Source organism: Dermacentor silvarum, chromosome 8 (genome assembly GCF_013339745.2).
Source record: "Dermacentor silvarum isolate Dsil-2018 chromosome 8, BIME_Dsil_1.4, whole genome shotgun sequence".
Classification (NCBI taxonomy): domain Eukaryota; kingdom Metazoa; phylum Arthropoda; class Arachnida; order Ixodida; family Ixodidae; genus Dermacentor; species Dermacentor silvarum.
In genome coordinates this window covers 161,805,293-161,823,538 of record NC_051161.1, presented here as the reverse complement: position 1 = coordinate 161,823,538, position 18,246 = coordinate 161,805,293, and the positions used below count along the sequence as shown (strand labels likewise).

Genomic DNA, 18,246 nt, shown 5'->3' with positions numbered 1-18,246 from the left:
TCTTCTATTACGAGAACTGGAGGCACAGTTTTTCAGATTTGTCTACTTGCTATAAAAGTAGGGGCACTTTAAAATTGGCAAATATGGTAATTGCAAAAGTCCAAGTGTTGTAATAACAAATGTTGTAGTGTTGGAACACCAAATGGACCTAACCAGACAGTGGTGCACCGACGGGGGGGTTTCGGGTGTTGTAACCCTCCCCTGAGGCCGAGTTAAACCCCCCCTGCCCCCCTACGCGTCCAGCCCCACCAGTCCGATGTGTACCTTGAGTGCTCTGTTCACATTGTCATTACAGTTCAGGAGGTGGCTTGAGGTCGAATTTTCCTGATTAAGGGGGGGACGCAGCTCTCGCATCGCGAAAAATGGCTCAAAAATCGATTTTTTGAAAATCAAATTTTCAGTTTCTATAACTCTTATTCTATCTGATTCCGAAATATCATCGCTGAAAACCAAGTAAAAGTGCACTAAAAAAATTGTTGTATCAGCCAAGGTGGCGAAAAATTTCGGGGAAATCGCGAAAGAACGGCGTTTTTCAAGCCACGATATCTCCGGAACGGCGCAGCCGAGCGCCGCCGTCTTGGTCTCGTTGGAAAGTGCCTTTCTCCGTCTTCAAATTTGCCGCTTCAGCTATCTCCTCCATACAGAAACAAGCACACAAAAAGCGAATGATTGAAGGTCGTGCCGGAGCCAATGATTGGCCGCGCCCGCCACGTGACTCCAGCGTGGTTCGCCATTGGTCCGGTGCTCGCTCCGCAATGGCGTCGTCTGCACCGCCCGGTCTCCTCACGAGCTCTGGACAGTTTCCGTAATCTCGACGAGTGTTAAAACGGGTGCTAAGCGGACATCGCAGTAGCGTGGCCGATCCCGCTTTTTGTGGACGTCTCAGACCCGCGGCTAGGCATTCCGAGCATCGGCAACGTGGACTTCGCGTCCAAGCTTCGGGCACGGAAATCCTCGGACACGCGGCTAAGCCTTTCGCACGTGGGAGTCTCCGACTCGGCGATCAAGCACATCGCGCGCGGACTTCTCGGATCCTTGCCAAAGCATTTCGTGCATCGGCGCCTCCGACTGCGCGACTAAGCACATCGGGCGTCGACTCCTCGAGCCCGCGGCTACGCATTTCGCGCGTTGGCACATCGCTCATCGAGTGTCGACTCCCCGGACCCGCGGCTAGGCACATCGCGCGTCCGCACCTCGGACTGCGCGGCTAAGCTAATGAAGCGTCGACACCTCGAGCCTGCGGCTACGCATTTCGCGCGTCGGCACATCGCTCATCGAGTGTCGACTCCCCGGACCCGCGGCTAGGCACTTCGCGCGTCCGCACCTCGGACTGCGCGGCTAAGCTAATGAAGCGTCGACACCTCGAGCCTGCGGCTACGCATTTCGCGCGTCGGCACATCGCTCATCGAGTGTCGACTCCCCGGACCCGCGGCTAGGCACTTCGCGCGTCCGCACCTCGGACTGCGCGGCTAAGCTAATGAAGCGTCGACACCTCGAGCCTGCGGCTACGCATTTCTCGCGTCGGCACATCGCTCATCGAGTGTCAACTCCTCGGACCCGCGGCTAGGCACTTCACGCGTCGGCATCGCGAGCGTCAACTCCCCGTGCCCATGGCTAAGCTAATCAAGCGTCGACTCTTCGAGCCCGTGGCTAGGTACTTCGTGCATCAGCACATCGCTCATTGAGTGTCGACTCCTCTGACCCGCAGCTAGGCACTTCGCGTATCGGCACCTCGGACTGCGCGATTGAGCTCACCAAGCGTCTATTCTTTGGACCTGCGACCAGGCATTTCGCACATCAGCACCTCAGACCCGCGACTTGGCACATCGCGCGCCGACTCTATTATCGTATTGCCACGATATATCGTACCAATACCTATCATACCATCCCTTCATAAAGAGAACCTCATCATGAGCTCTGTTCACTAGGCCACTTGGGCTGGCACAGACACCTGGCTGCAGAAGTGAGGCATCATACAAAAGTACAGGCTGGAAAGCACCTAGCAACTGCATTGCTGCCTATCTATCAGTGGCTCTCCTAACCTCCATAGCCATTGTCAATGGAAGATGATTCAGAAGGCTGCTGAGAGCCTTCATTCAGTAACATGGTCGATTCTACCAAAAGAAAACAATGCCTCACTGACTGCACTATAGGCTGCTATCAATGAGGCAGTCTGCTGGTACAATGCTAGAACTACTGTATATTTATGCCCACATAGTTCTGCACCTCACTTGGTTTGAAACCCAGGCACCATGATCTTTGTAGAGCAGCAGTAAAGAATGCCATACAAACATGAAAAAGGCAGAACGAAGGCACAGCAGACCAGAGGCCACATGTCCAAGAAGCCCCACATCACAAAACACATCAAAGATCACAAATTTGGTGCGTTTTAGAGAACTGAAGAGAAGGTGAAACTGTGAGAGCCGTTTTTTAAAAACTGTTTTTTTCGCCTTTCTGCTCAGTTTCTGGAGCTGATTTTTTCGTTACCGTTTAGCCTATTTTGATTGTTTTTTTTGTTTTTTTTTCACGTTCCTTGGACTACAGTGCAGGTCGAGACAGTCTCGCATTTTTATCTCGACTTTTTATAAATTTATGGTGTGGCTATTCGTTCACCCCAAAAGTGTGCTTGGTGCGAAGGTAACTTGAAAAATGACCATCTAAAAAATTTGTGTTGCGAAAAAAAAGAAAAAAAAAAAGTGAGACTGTCACGACCTTCAGCACGCATTGAGCTATGCAGTGAATACTCAGCGAGCCTTCCATCACGTTTTTTTAAGCTCCCCAAGCCCTCCAGAAAGTTCAAGAGAAAAATTCTGCTCAATAAAATGTTCTCAAGGTATCACTCTGAAACTTTTATGGAAGTATCGGGGAGACATTCTAAACATTTGTGCCAATTTTAATCAAAATCCATGAAAGAGTAAGGAAGTTGATTTTCAAAGCCACGCCCCCCCTTGACATAAACATGCGAATGGAATATTTTTTGAATATGAATACTATTAATTTAGCAAAAAAATCGCAGCATATCCACGGGGTGAATGATGATGAGTGGGCGAAGCTCCGGAGGGAATCATCGGATCTCCCGCTTAAGGGGACGCTAGCACAAACGCGTTAGAAACGTGCAGTACTCTCTAGTAAGGGGGAGCGGCCACAGCGTCTTACGCAGCCATTTACACATGCCGGAACGTGCACCGCATTTGCCGACGCCATCACATGACTGCTGAGAGAGTATACCCCCCGTATTCATAAACGCTCCTCGACTTGAACTTGACTTGCCACCGCCTTGGGCAGCGCGTTCGAAACGCGTCGAAAGTAAGGCGGAGAGGCCACAGCGTCTTACACCAGCTTCTTACACGGGCCGTAACGCGCTAGCACAAACGCGTTAGAAACGCGCTAGAAACGTGGCCTTTCGTTAATGTTGGGTATTTATTGCCATCGTGGTGCTTGTGTCTATGTGTGCTTCGTGGTGTAGTGGGCTAACGCCGCGCGCTCGGAAGCGAGGGGTCCCTGGTTCGATTCCGCGCTACGGACACAACTTCGGAATTTTTTCTCTCATTTTTCTCAGACTGGTTACACACTACTACTACGACGAGGGACGAACGGGTGCCGCTTTAAGGAGCTTCGCCCCTAAAATGCAGTTTTTCTCACCAACCCCAAATTCTTGTATTTATTCGTTGAGTACATTGAATACTTTGAGTAAAATGCTGATGAAATAAACATCGTCGTCATCCTTAGTGTCATTATATTATAATTATTAGGCATTTTATTTGCTGTTGGATTCCTCTGGCTAAAGCAAGGAAATTGCATATTATGCAAAGTGCTTGCTCATTCTGTTTAATCGTGGTTTCGAAGTGCGCTGTCATACTCCATTATTCCATCAAAATTCAGATTGGCCTGCTCTGAACTGTTCCAATATGAAATTTACTCTGCTCCAAGCTGCTCCAAAACGCAATTTTACTGCCTCCAAAATTTGCTCCAAAATTTGATCCAAAATCATTTTGGCAGTCCCACTCCTGTAATAGTAAGTTAATTGAGTCCAATACTAACATGTTTGAACTGAATATTCCGAGTTCCGAATATTCGCACACCACTATTAAACACCCTTGCTGTGTTGTCAGCTAAGCTACCCTGCGCAAAAGGACCACGTCACTGTGGCCCACTGTCGGCACTGCCAGTGGTAATTTGTAGCTTGAGATGGTGTGTGGGCTCTGCAGTGTGTTAGTGCATAGTGGAGCAGGCTGTGCTTTGTGTAGGGTGACGGTGTGCGTTTGTGTGCAGGTACCCGCACCTTCCCTGCCTCCAGGTGGGCCAGGAGCACAAGCACACCTACCTCCCCCTCGAGGTCTGCAACATAGTGGCTGGCCAGAGGTGCATCAAGAAGCTCACAGACATGCAGACATCCACCATGATCAAGGTAAGGTTAGGGCAAGGGTGCACCAACTGTGCTACATCGAGGATTCTTGGGGACTGAATCGAATGCAGTTGCCGACTGATTTTCCGGACCTTGCGGGGACCAAAAAATAGTTTGAAGAATTTGTTCGTCTGAAAAAATTAAATTAGGCCTAGAGCGGCTTTAAAAAAATCTTTGATTCCCTGCCTCATACTACGAATTATTAGTGCTTGGAGGCGATCAGATTTGCGCAAGAGTGACATTGTCTTCGTGTACAGTCACCACATTACTGATCTCTGCCAATGGAGATCGAAGAAACAGGCCACGTTTCTTCGCACCCCTTGGCTCTCGCAAAGGCTCAGGAGGTGTCGCCGAGTACACAAATGTGAAGCCGCATAAAGATGTGAAGTTTCCAAGACACACTTGCTTCGTGGACACACCACGTGCAGAACGGCGAGCAAAACCTTAGAGAGAGAGAGGGAACAAAAGACTCTGCACTAAGTGATTATGATGTTACTGCTGACTGAAAAAGAAATAAAATATACTGGGATCGACTGGAGCATTTTGTCAGCCACAAAAAAGCAGGCATGGCCTCTGAGACGGCAGGATGGTGTGCACTTCCTGTTGATAGTGTGCGCCTCCCAATCTTGGAGGCTATAGAGCAGGCCTCTGGAAGCCTGGCCAAGCCAGCGGAAAATCCAACAGGGCGGTCTCCAAGATTGGGTAGTCAGAATGAGCAATTTAGTCCGGAAAATTCAACTATGGGGCCTAATTTATCAAAATTTGGTTCGTCCATGTTGGCCGGGCGGCCATGCGCTGTAGCTTAAAAGCAAACTGTGTCAGGGACACTGTCTGCCACGCACTGAATTTTCGCGGCTTAGTTCGCGTTTATGAGAGACACAGCACGAAGGTGTTCGCTGCTGCTGCCGCACTTTCTCACTCCAGTGTTTTGACAGTGAGTTTCCGCGTGCGACACCATGCTTGTTAATTAAGTTAGTATGCCTATGTTTGCAAGTTCATACGGCCGATAAAGCTACTATCCTTACAACATTGTATAGCTGTCCACTAGTTTGCTATCGCAATCAATGCTTCGCCTTTTGGAAGAAACTGCGACATTTTTTATTAGTGCTGCACAGGTGTCGCTCAGCCGAAATCGATAGGCAAATGTGAGTTTTTGAAAAGACCATGGTGGCATGCATACTGCTGTTTCCACTATCGATTTGACCGTTGTTGAGGCTGCTTGCATGCATAGAAAAGGAAGAAATAGGTGTTTCAATAAATTTTGTGCTTAAGGGGAAAAGGCGAGCCTAACGGGCCTGTGCCCCAGTTTGTGGATGACTTGCTCGAATTATGCAGAGTTCCTCGGTGATGTCGTGTGGGCAGGTGCGATCTTCAGATCGGGAGATGTGGCTGACCCGGATGCTTTCTTGTCCTTGCAGGCAACTGCGCGGTCCGCCCCGGACCGGGAGCGCGAGATCAACAACCTGGTGCGCAAGGCGGACTTCAACACGGACCCGTACGTGCAGGAGTTTGGTCTGTCCATCAGCAACACTATGATGGAGGTCAGGGGCCGCATCCTGCCTCCGCCAAAGCTGCAGTATGGCGGCCGGACCAAGCAACAGGCGATCCCCAACCAGGGGGTGTGGGACATGCGGGGCAAGCAGTTCCACACGGGCGTCGAGATCCGCATCTGGGCCATCGCCTGCTTTGCGCCACAGCGCACCTGCCGCGAGGACGCCCTGCGCAACTTCACCCAGCAGCTGCAGAAGATCAGCAACGACGCGGGCATGCCCATCATTGGGCAGCCCTGCTTCTGCAAGTATGCCACGGGGCCCGACCAGGTCGAACCCATGTTCCGATACCTCAAGTCCACCTTCCAGGGACTCCAGCTCGTCGTCGTCGTGCTGCCCGGCAAGACCCCCGTCTACGGTGAGCGGAATTGAACTGCCACGGCTGAAGCTTCGCAATTCGCTTAGTTTGGAATAGATAGTCTAGTATGGACTGATTATTGATTCTGGGAGACGGACAGCATGCAAGGAGGAGTACGAAGAAAAAGAAGTTTAAGGTGTTGCGGCCTAACTTTCTTTGTGTTCCTCCTCGTGTGTTGTCCGATTCCTGCCTGGCACAATTGGCACAGTCCTTAAAAATGAATGAACTAGCCCCCTCAAGATGTTCTGCTAAATACACTAGCGGTCTGTTTCCTGGCAACGTGTAATACCCGTGCCACACGGGCAAAGTAAAGTGCACTTTGAGCTAGTGCACTTCGCGGCTAGTGCCATTCGCAGGCTGCTACACGGGAACGCTTAGTGACACTCACTGCAGAGTGCACTCGCCGGCGAGTGTGTTCGGCGAACACACTTCGCGGCGGCGAAGTGTGTAGCCTCGTTACCAATGAGGAAAAATTAAGTAAAGTATTATTGAAAGAAGAGTCAGGAGTAATTTTTAATAACATTGTTTTAAATTGCTAACGTTACAAGATAATAAAATGTGCCACACCGCAAAAGAAAAACAAGAACAGCAAAAAACTACTCTCGCTATCGGGATGTTCACGACCACGCCGGGTAATGACTGCGCAGTTGTTTGGCGGATCGAGCCGTTTGGCTGTGGCTGGTCAAGAAGCCGTCGTTGCCGGCGCTTGTAAAGGTGTTTTGTAAATGTTGTCTCTAACAATAATAAACTGTTTTCGTGCACACATTTTTATATTAACAAATACATGTTTTCCTGTCTGACTCCCGATGGCCATGGCCATCAATTTGAAAGAACACTTTTCTTTCTCGTGTAGCAGCGCGCCGCCAAAGTGACACTCGGCGCGCTGAAGTACACTCGCTCAAAGTGCACTTTACTTTGCCCGTGTGGCACAGGTATAAGTTACAGTACAGACAGACAGACAAAGAACTTTATTAAATAGGTCCTGAGAAGCCCTGCCCTAGGGCAGAGCTGCGGGCCGCTCCCACGTGGGGACGGGTAGGGACGGTAGGGCATGGGGACAGTAAATGACAGATTTTTCGGGATTCCTGATATAGCAGAACTTCGTTGATACACTTTCGTCATGTACGATTTCTCGCTGCCAACGTTCGCCGTCGAGAACGCAAAATATGGCCCAGTACAGTTACGCTTACTTTTTAACGGTTCATACGTTGCTAGAAAACACTATCTTTTGGCCGACACGAACATTCAATAGATCGCCAGACTAAGCTCGTACGGTAAGTTTTCTGACCACTAGATCCCGTGTAAGCCAGAAAAGGCACGAGGCGCACTTGATTGCGAATATTAAGCCGCCTGCTGCAGCAGCTTCTCCGCAATACTCGCCGCCCATCTCATGTGAAAGTGCTGGTGCGCACAGTTTCTTACTCCTGCACCAGCAAATCTCCTCCCGGGTTGTTGCACACCGCATTCGCAGCCATCGCCACCAAACCTATTGTGATCAGCATCTTCACCTACCTTTTTCACAGTGCGTGGGCTGTAGTGCCAATGGAAGCATACTGCACGCTTTGAATAGGCGATAACCCAAACGCTCTGCACTTCCCTGCTACGTGCAGTGCAAAGGGTGTGTCATGCATTGCTCTGGTGGCATTCTATGTTGATGTTGTCCACCAGCTCGATTTCGTTTATATTTCCCTATGCAGTCTCAAAACACTGCACAATAGGAAAACGCCACATCTGTCTTTGGTCGCTTAGGCCCTGTCAGCTCGTTTTCGCATCTGGTGCCCCTCCCCTCTCCCCTACCGCATGCTTGATAACCTCGGAGAGTACGAGCCGCGATATTGCAAAGGCTTAATTAGTTGCTACCAGTGAAGGCGCTGCTTTGTTTCGATGGCCTCTCTGTTGTGTGGCGTGCTATTTGAGAGTTGCGTTTGCAAGCAACCGCATCTAATTTAACCATTTCAGCACCCCTAGCAGTTTCCATTTATTGCCTCAGTATTCCTTTGCAAGGACAGTGAAATTTCGTTACATTGAAAACACTTATAAACACACTTTGTTAGATTGAGGTTGAAAATGCATGTTGTTCTATGGACACATGTTAAAAGAAGTTACCGTATTTACTTGCATAATGATCGCATGCCTCAATTTTGTCGTCAGAATTCTGATTTTTTTTTTTTCGTTTCCCGCATAATGATCGCACCCTGAACTTGCTGCAGCGATATGTCGTGTGCCAAGTCTAGCTGATGATAATCGCGCTTACCATCTGTCAAATGCTACGCAAACGGCTCTTCAAGACTTAACAAGCAGACTGCACACACCAAACAGATTCTTAAGCAGGTGCCTCATTTCATTCCCTTCATCACTTTCTGCACTTCAAGCAAAAAAAAATCTACTACCAAACTTAACTAAGTCCGAAATATCGAACGCCCGAAAAAACTAATGGTAACCAAAAAAGATCACTTTATTTACGTTTTAAAGCCCCTGTGCAAGGAAGTGGTCAATTTGTTGCTGCACGCACTTCTGCTTATGTGCAATCAATTACCCCGGAATTTCCGCCAGTTTTGTGTTGTCGGTGTTTGCCGATGCATGGACTGCAAGGGCTCGATCGAGTCAGAGGAGCACACAGCACATCATCACCCGAGTTAGTCGCTGTTTGACGGTGGGAGAACTTGCTCAATTATTTCGTCGTTCAGTTTGGCACACAACACCGCTCTGTCGCCGTCTACAAAGTCTTCAAATGTAACGTTGGCAGGAATTGGCACACCGCAGCCTAGAAGGTCATCAATGATGTCCGCATTTGAGCTCTTGTAATAGGCGGCAATTCAGGCTCTTCAGTTGCGGAGTAGGGCTCATTCGGATTGTGACTGAAGACTCATTCGGAGTCGGACTGCGAGGGACCGTTGGTGCTATTTGATGCAGCCTGTCAATTAACTTCACGAGAAAGGCTACTTGGAGCCAGCAGAGCGCTGCGTGGAATGTAAACTAAACAAACAGAACAGCGTGAGCGGGTCATGAGCGGGGGTGCCGGAATAGGAAGTGATGATCGCATTGTTGATGCGACCTCACAATTCAGGCAAAGCCTCCAAGACTGGCATTTGTAGTTAAATATTTTGGTACCTTTGGCTGACGGCACTCGTGTCATTTTCAGTGTACTCGCGCTGTGTCGCACGTTCGTCTGGGCGCCACGCGTGTGGGGGCGCACGTTCGGCTGCAGCGAATGCGACACGATCGCTCCACCGTGCCCCCGTGGAGATCAACTATGGAGCGCGGTGCGATCCCGTTGAGCAGCGCACGGCAGAAGATAACGAAAAGCGGGCCGTTCATTTTAGATTCCATTCTGTAGCAGGCGGTGACGATGGAAGCTGTGTCTCTGTGCGACTAGGACAAAACTACTTTGGATGCAAGAATCCAGTAGGTAATCGGGCAGCTTAGACAACGCAGTCGATCATAGTTGCTAACCAGGAGTGCTGACGAGAGCAGCCATTGAAGGCGAACAGTTTCATCACCGATCTAGCGGAGTCATACGATGATGAGGTATTAAGCTGTGCATCACTTTCTGCCTTTGATGCTGTAACTTGCATTTCCTTCGTTTCTTTTCAGTTTCGAAAACGCTTCATATTTCAAGAATTTGTCATCAATAAAATGCTTGACCTTGTTCACGTCTTCAAATCACGGCGAGACCAAGTAATAAGTGGCCTATGTAATAAAGCGCCTTCTGAACTTCGAATTCGCCATGTATCTCACAGAGGGCGCTACAGTCGCAAACTTTTGGTGGCTCGCACGCTCGTCTGGCAGGAGCGCAACGTGAAACTCGGGCTGTGTTTGGCATAATTTCCGCTGCACTGCCAGGGTGACTCAGCTGAAGGTACCAGTAGAGGCATAGTGCTGCGACCAAGGCTAGGACTCTGAGATTAGCCTAGTGTGTAATCTCCGAGGCTATAATTCGAATTTCGTCGTGGTTGCCACAGGAGATTCTGCCGCTATTAAGCGGCAGAATCTGCGTACGCTACAGCCGTGGACGGAGTCCTGATAATCGAATGTAGAGCTGGCAGCTGTCCAAAATATCGGTTGTCTTTACACATGAAGTCTGTGGGGCCATTTGCGGAGCCATGAAGCTGTCTGTATTACCCAGCATGTCCGGATTACTGGTGTTCGATTTATCGGTCGGAGACAGTAGTGCCTATGTAATGAGTCCGTTTATTACAAAGGTAGCCTTACTCAAATTTTATTTTTGGTTATGTTCATGATAGCTATCGTAAGAATTCTGACTTGCAACTTATATGTGTTTTCAGGGCTAAAAATTTCTTTCATACAAAATTTACCCCGCGTAATGATTGTACCCCTAAATTTGCGTCAATGTTCTTGACGAAAGTCCTATCGTTATGCGAGTAAATACGGTATATTGAGGTTCAGCTGGGCATTCGATGTGATTCAAGTGGCCATAGTGCGAGTAACTAGCTCCACTTTTTTGCTGTTCCTGGTTGCAGCCGAGGTGAAGCGAGTTGGGGACACGGTGCTAGGCATGGCCACACAGTGCGTGCAGGCCAAGAACGTCAACAAGACGTCCCCACAGACCCTGTCCAACCTGTGCCTGAAGATCAACGTCAAGCTGGGTGGCATCAACTCCATCCTGGTGCCCAGCATCCGGCCCAAGGTGTTCAATGAGCCAGTCATCTTCCTTGGTGCCGACGTCACTCATCCTCCGGCTGGTGACAACAAGAAGCCCTCCATTGCTGCGGTCAGTAGTGACCTTGCCTTCCAATGTCACACTTGTAGTAAAATCTACGTCATCGCTAAGTGAAGCTTCACTGGTTGTGCCATGAAATGTAATTTCTTGTATCGTGGAACTTCAAGTGAGTACAGTGGTATCTCGTTGATACGATTCTGCATAATACGTTTTTCTTTTCCCGATAATACGATTTGGTTGGATAATACGTTGGATGATACGCTTTATTTTCTGGTTCCTGTGAAGATCGTATAAACGAAATTCTGCTGTACAGTTAAACCTTTAGGAAGGCAGTAAAATCATCACTTCGTTACATCAATTTCGTTATATTGAAATTTGGCCTTATATGCAAATAATTGCCAATGGATTGCACGAAAGGAGCCGTAAAATTTTTTGAATTATTCGGCAGTCGGAAAAAAATTGCAATGAGGAAAAATATTTTGTTGAATTTGAGAATTGGCGACCAAAGATACAGTATCATGCAATCTCTTCACTTCGGCCGATCGTCCACCTCTGCTGTACTCAGGGACAACTTTCTGTGCCTATGCAGCGGAAGCTACAGGCGCGAGGGGCCGGCTTCCACAAGTGCGCTGTTACGGGCAAGCATGGACGGCAGGAAGTAGCCACACTCGTTCACGAGCCAGAAACAAAGGCCAGGAAGCTGGCGGTAAACGCGAACGATCGGGGTACTATACCTCGGAAAGTGCGACCGTGTGGCATCCCTGAGAGCACGGAAGTCTCCTTTCTCCGCACGCGTAGCTGGTACGGCCGCAGAAAGAAGTACGAAAGAAAGAACAGGCGTGCACAGAAAGAAGGGCAGAACCCGATGTGTCGTCGCCTCCGCAATAGAATAAACATATTGAAAGACGGAAGACGACCAGGACAGGCAGCACTGGCAGACTCGTTTATTCCACCGGCACGGCCGAGGCTCAAACACGAAGAAGAAGAGAAACAGGGATGATGATGGCTATATACAAATGAGAACGATGAAGTACGTGAAATGTGCTTACACTAATTTCCCCCCCTCGTGGAAGCGGCCAACCTGGCCGCAATCTAAAGATCGGCTGAACGGGGAACAAAGTGCTTCATGCGGGAGACGTGAACAATTTCTGCACTACGACGACGGCGGTCCTCGACGGATTGAAGCGGAGTGACGAGATAGTTCACTGCGGAAGTTTGTTGTAGGACTGTGTAGGGCCCAATGTACCGGTGAAGGAATTTCTCGCAAAGTCCAGGGGTTCGAACCGGCGTCCATAGGAGGACTTGGTCTCCAGGATGGAAGGCGATGTCGCGGCGTTTACTGTCGCAGCGACGTTTTCTTTCTTCTTGGGTAGCGGCGGTGTTGCGACGAGCAATTTCACGGCAATGCGCGAGTCGAGCTGCAAACTCTTCTGGGAGGGAGGTGTTAGGCGAAGCAGGAGAGAAAAAGAATTCGGAGTCGAAGACGGAGGAGGCAGATCGGCCATACACCAGGAAGAAAGGGCTGTAACCGGTAGTTCGTTGTGTCGCAGTATTATAAGCGAATGTAACACAGGGAAGGATGTTGTCCCAGTTTGTGTGGTCAGGACGTAAGTACATAGAAATCATGTCAGAGAGCGTTCGGTGGAAGCGTTCAGTAAGGCCGTTGGTTTGCGGGTGATATGTAGAAGTGGTTTTATGCTTCGTATTAGTCTGCCGCAAGACTTCTTCGAGGACGTGGGACATGAAGGCTTTGCCATGATCGGACAAAAGAACGCGAGGAGCACCATGGCGCAAGACTATGGATTGCAGGAAAAAGTCAGCAACCTCAGAAGCAGCACCAGATCGAAGAGGCGCAGTCTCGGCGTATCTTGTTAAGTGGTCTACCGCTGTGACGATCCAGCGGTGACCGGAGGGCGTCAACGGCAAGGGACCGTATAAGTCAATTCCAACGCACTCGAAAGGTTCGATAGGACATGGCAGAGGCTGAAGAAAACCGGCAGGCGGGGATGTGGAGCGTTTGCGGTGCTGACACAACGCACATGAGGCAACGTATTTGGCTACCGTTGTGGACAATCCAGGCCAGAAGCAGCGGGTCTTGATGCGGTCGTAGGTCTTGAGGAAGCCTAAGTGGCCGGCGGCAACGTCATCATGAAATGCTTCTAAAACTCGAAGACGAAGGCAGCGAGGTATGACTGGGACCCACTTGTTACCCGTAGGATGATAAATATAACGATGAAGCACCCCATCTTGAAGGCGAAATTGCTGAAGCTGGCGTCGCAAGCGGCTGTTGGGTGGTTTAGTTAGGCCGCGAAGGCGATCAATGAGAGTTCGACAGTAGGAGTCTGCGTGCTGAAGGGAAGCTAAATCGGAGCGTGAAGAAAGCTGAGCTTGATCCAGTGACATTAGCGTGAGCTGGTGGGCGGCAGGCGTAGCGTCAGAGTGACGTGGTAGAGACGGGGAGTGCGCACGATCGATAGAAGGTGAAAGCGGGCATCGAGACAGTGCGTCTGCATCATGACATTTGCCAGACCGGTACGTTATCGTGAAATCATATTCTTGTAAGCGCAGTATCCAGCGTCCCAGGCGTCCTGACATGTTCTTCATAGATGACAGCCAACACAGAGCATGATGGTCGGTTACGATGGTGAAGTGGCGACCATAGAGATACGGGCGAAACTTCTGAATGGACCAAACAATAGCCAGGCATTCCTGCTCTGTGATCGTGTAGTTCCGTTCAGATGGCGAGAGGGTCCGGCTAGCATACGCCACAACCTGCTCTTTAGACGCGGGACCCCGTTGTAGGAGCACTGCTCCGATGCCTTGCGCACTTGCGTCAGTGTGGAGTATAGTGGGTGCCCTCTCATCAAAATGGCGAAGCACCGGTCCGGAAGTGAGATGTTTCTTAAGGGCTTGAAATGCCGACTCACAGTCTTCAGGACCATGTGAAAGAGGCGCCGGTGACCAGGAGCTTATGTAGAGGAGCTGCTATTGTAGCAAAATTGCGTATAAAACGGCGAAAGTAAGACGCCAGGCCGAGAAAGCTGCACAATGTTTTTTGATTGGATGGGCAAGGGAATTGAAGCACAGCAGCAATCTTCTCAGGGTCAGGTTGGACGCCGTCTTTTGAAACGACGTGACCCAGCACTTTGATGCTTCTGCTGGCGAATGTGCACTTTTTAGTATTAATCTGGAGACCAGCATCTGAAAGGCATTGGAGGACTTCGTCTAATCTCTGTAGGTGTTGGCTGAAGCTTGAAGAAAAAACAACGATGTCATCCAGATAACAGAGGCAGGTCTTCCACTTAAGGCCACGAAGAACAGTGTCGATCATACGCTCAAACGTGGCTGGAGTGTTGCACAGGCCAAATGGCATTACATTAAATTCATAAAGTCCGTCCGGCGTGGCGAAAGCGGTTTTCTCTTTGTCAGCCTCGTTCATGGGAATTTGCCAATATCCCGACCGCAGATCAAGGCTGGAAAAATATTCCGCTCCTTGTAGTGTATCTAAGGCGTCGTCAATTCGAGGCATGGGATACACATCCTTGCGTGTAATCTTATTGAGCGCTCGATAATCAACGCAAAAGCGAACGGAACCATCCTTTTTCTTCACCAGAACGACAGGAGACGCCCAGGAACTGGATGAAGGTCGTATAATATTTCGTGCTAGCATGTCATCAACTTGGTCTTCAATGATCTTCCGTTCCGACTGCGAAACTCGATATGGGCGACGGCGTATAATTGCAGAACCGTCGGTTTCGATGCGGTGTGCAGCTACGGAAGTCTGGCCCAATGCGGTGGCACAGCTATCAAAGCAGGATTTGTGCTTAGCCAAAAGGGCGAGTAACGCATCCGACTGGGCAGCGGTTAGGTCAGAACCAATTAGGGCTCGGAGAGAAGAAGAATCCAAACCTGAGGTTGGTACTGGTGACGAAGAAGGGGAAAGCGCTGCGACAGAGATCAGTGGTGGGTCGGTGAAGGTTGCCACGGTCATCCCTTTGGGCAACAGCACAGGATCTGGGGTTGTGTTGCAGGCGTACAGGAGAGCTCGGCCACATGAAAACCGGACGAGACAAGGAGCGACTAGAATTCCTCGTGAAGTGCAGCGTGAAGAGGGGGTAACCAGTGCGTCTCCATCGGTTAGCTGGCCGGATGTGACAGCTACAATGTGTTCGTGACCAGGGTGCAGGACGTAATCTGCAGCGACAGCCAAGTTCAAGATGGAGGGTGACGACTCCGAAATAGGTGCATCCGTGGTATCCGTGATGTGGACGACTTTCTCCCTACATGATATGACAGCGGAGGCAGAATGCAGAAAGTCCCAACCGAGAATAAGTTCATGGATGCACGCGGGTAGCACAATCATCTCAATGTGGTGACGAATGCCGTCGATCAAAACACGAGCCGTACATTGTCCGTCGGGGTGAATGGGTACGTTATTAGCGCCGCGTAAAACGGGTCCAAGATAAGGCGTTCTGATTTTACGGAGCCGTGAGCACAAATCACTACGCAGAACGCAAACAGCGGCACCGGTATCGACGAGAGCTTGCACAGGAACACCTTCGAGAGTTACAGATAGCATATTGGCCGGGCGACAAGGAGGTCTTTCCGAAGTTCGACAGGACGCAGTTTTCCCTCCAAAAACTGCAATCCTTAGTTTTCCGAGTGTTGGTCAGCAAGGCGGGAGATGGGGCGAAGCGGTGATGCAGAGCGGCGGTAGGGAGAAGGAGAGCGTCGTCTAGCCGAACGGGAGCCCTGAGGCAGACGTGGAGACGCTGGAGGAGATGGAGAACGACGCTGCGTAAAAGCGGACGGGCCTGGGTAGTAAGCATCGTGTCGGCGGTTCTCGTCTCGCTCGAAATCGGCATAGCCTCGGCTTACATCCAGCTGGCGGCGACGGCAGTAACGCGATATGTGGCCCCGTATACCGCAGTAAAAGCAGACCGGACGAGGTGGACGCCACGGCGTATACGAAGGTGCAGCAGGTGCTCGGGCACCCATAGAGGCCAAATGGCCGCAGGTGAGGTCAGGAGGCCCAGGAGGGACAGTAGCAGGTGGCATTGCAGCGACTTCCGCGTATGTGGGCATCGGGAACGCTGCTGGGGCAACAGACGTCGGTGTCGTCATGGCTGCCAACTCCTCCTTCACAAGGTTGCGCAAGTCGAACGTCGGCGATGGGGCGGGAACAACAGTGGATCGCCGCTGTTGCTGCTCCTGAAGTTCTTCGCGAATAATAGAGCGGATAAGAGTACGTAAATCAGAATGAGGTGGCATTGGAAGGTCGCTGTCACGGTGAAGACGGAGGGCCTGAAGCTCGTCCAAGCGCTGGCACGTCGATGTAATATCTTGAACCGAGGTAGGATTTTGGACAGCTAAGGCGTTGAATGCGATGGAACCAATGCATTTAAGAATATGGCGAATGCGTTCGGCTTCCGTCATTCCAACGTTGGCGCGGCGGCATAGAGCCAGGACATCTTCGATGTACGATGTATATGACTCTTGCGGAAGTTGAACACGCGCAGCGAGCTTCTGTTTGGCGACTTCTGAACGGCCAGATGAAGACGCGAAAATTTGCCGCAAGCTGGTAGTAAACGCTGACCAGTCGGTGAAGTCAGTTTCGTGGTTAAAATACCACGTCTTCGCAACGTGGGTCAGATAGAACGCGACGGTAGTCAACTTCTGTCGATCGGTCCACCCATTGGCCGAACTCACGCGGTTGTAGTTGTCGAGCCAGTCGTCGACGTCTTCCCCGCGGAGACCCGCAAAGACTGGTGGATCACGATGAGGGGTGGTAATGGTGCACGATGTCAGTGCAGCCGATGTCGTAGGAGCAGGAGCGTCAGGGGTAGCGATAGTGCCGGCGGCCGACGCAGGGGTGGTCATAGCTGTGGGGGTGGCCGGGCGCAGGCGGCGACCGGAACGTAGCTCCAGGTAGGGCAGGAACGCAGGAGGACTGTCGGGATCTTGACGCGCCTCCACCACTTTGAAAGACGGAAGACGACCAGGACAGGCAGCACTGGCAGACCCGTTTATTCCACCGGCACGGCCGAGGCTCAAACACGAAGAAGAAGAGAAACAGGGATGATGATGGCTATATACAAATGAGAACGATGAAGTACGTGAAATGTGCTTACAATATATATAAACAAGAAGTCGCAGTTTCGCCCGAAAGGCGAAGCATCGATTGCGATAGCAAACTACAGTCTAATCTCGTTAATTCGAACTGACGCTGTGGTCCTGTCAAAGTTGTGTATTTCAATGGGCGAAAACGCTCGGTAATTCGAACGCGAAGACATTTGCAACGGTTAATTTGAACATACCACGGACTGACAATGCTCTCAGCAGCGCGCCAAATAACGCGGCGACGCCTCCGACTGGCATTGCTCCGACACCGCCATAGAGCAAAAGCTTTGGAGAGACCCCCTAATGCAGCGGCGGAGGCCCAGTCCGGCAAACGCTCGCTTCCCGATTACGGCAGAAAACGAAACTTCAGGGAGCGGGCTATGCTGGCGCCGGCACGGCGGTCCGGGCGGCGGACGCGCACGGAGACCGTCGAAGGTGAGGGAGCTGCGAGGGAGTTGGAAGCGAGAAGGGGGGAGCCACTGAAGCGGCGGAGTTGCCGAGGCCAAATCCGCTTCCCTGCCACCCTCCTCCACATTAAACGGTCTCCGCGCACGTCCGCCTGTCACCTCGTCGCCATGCCGGTGCCGTCCGCTCCCTTAAGTTTCGTTATTTGCCGTTATCGGGAACCGAGCGTTGGGTGGCGTGGGCAGTTGCGCTCTTTATGCGCTTGCGCGCTGCGATATTTCATGATCGCACCGTTTGTGCATCGTGCTATGGTGCTCAAATACTTCAAAAATACATCCTTCCTTTAATTCGAACTTTTTTTAATTCGAACAAATTTTCGGGCCCCTTCGAGTTCGAATTATCGAGATTTATTTATTTATTTATTTTCAAATACTGCAGCCCTATGCAGGGCTATTGCAGGAGTGGGAGTACATGGAATACATAAATGAAAGACTTAGAACATTAACATCACACCAATGCTTGTACAAAATCAGATGTCGCCATTTCACGAACACAACCGGGTAAATCATTCCAGCATTCAATAACTGTCGGAAAAAAACTGTTTGAATACGTTAGTGCGCGCAAAAAAAGGGCTTTAGGTTAAGGTTGTGGCCACGTCTAGTCGGAAGAGCAGTAGCATGCACGATGTAGTTATCATTAGACAGTCGGCAAGACGAGTGAACAAATG

At 50.4% G+C, this 18,246-nt stretch overlaps 1 protein-coding gene across 2 annotated transcripts in view; it reads left to right on the top strand.

Annotated features, from left to right (window-relative positions):
- Positions 1 to 18,246, top strand: part of LOC119461805 (protein argonaute-2-like) — a 59,958-nt gene that overhangs the window by 18,123 nt on the left and 23,589 nt on the right. For both annotated transcript variants that reach the window (XR_007468310.1, XM_037723180.2), the window contains exons 6-8: positions 4,273 to 4,408; positions 5,824 to 6,313; positions 10,795 to 11,045. Coding sequence is in view for 1 of the 2 variants with exons in the window: in XM_037723180.2 (XP_037579108.1) it covers positions 4,273 to 4,408; positions 5,824 to 6,313; positions 10,795 to 11,045 (877 nt within the window). In the remaining variant the exon portion in view is untranslated. The remainder of the gene's footprint in view (positions 1 to 4,272; positions 4,409 to 5,823; positions 6,314 to 10,794; positions 11,046 to 18,246) is intronic.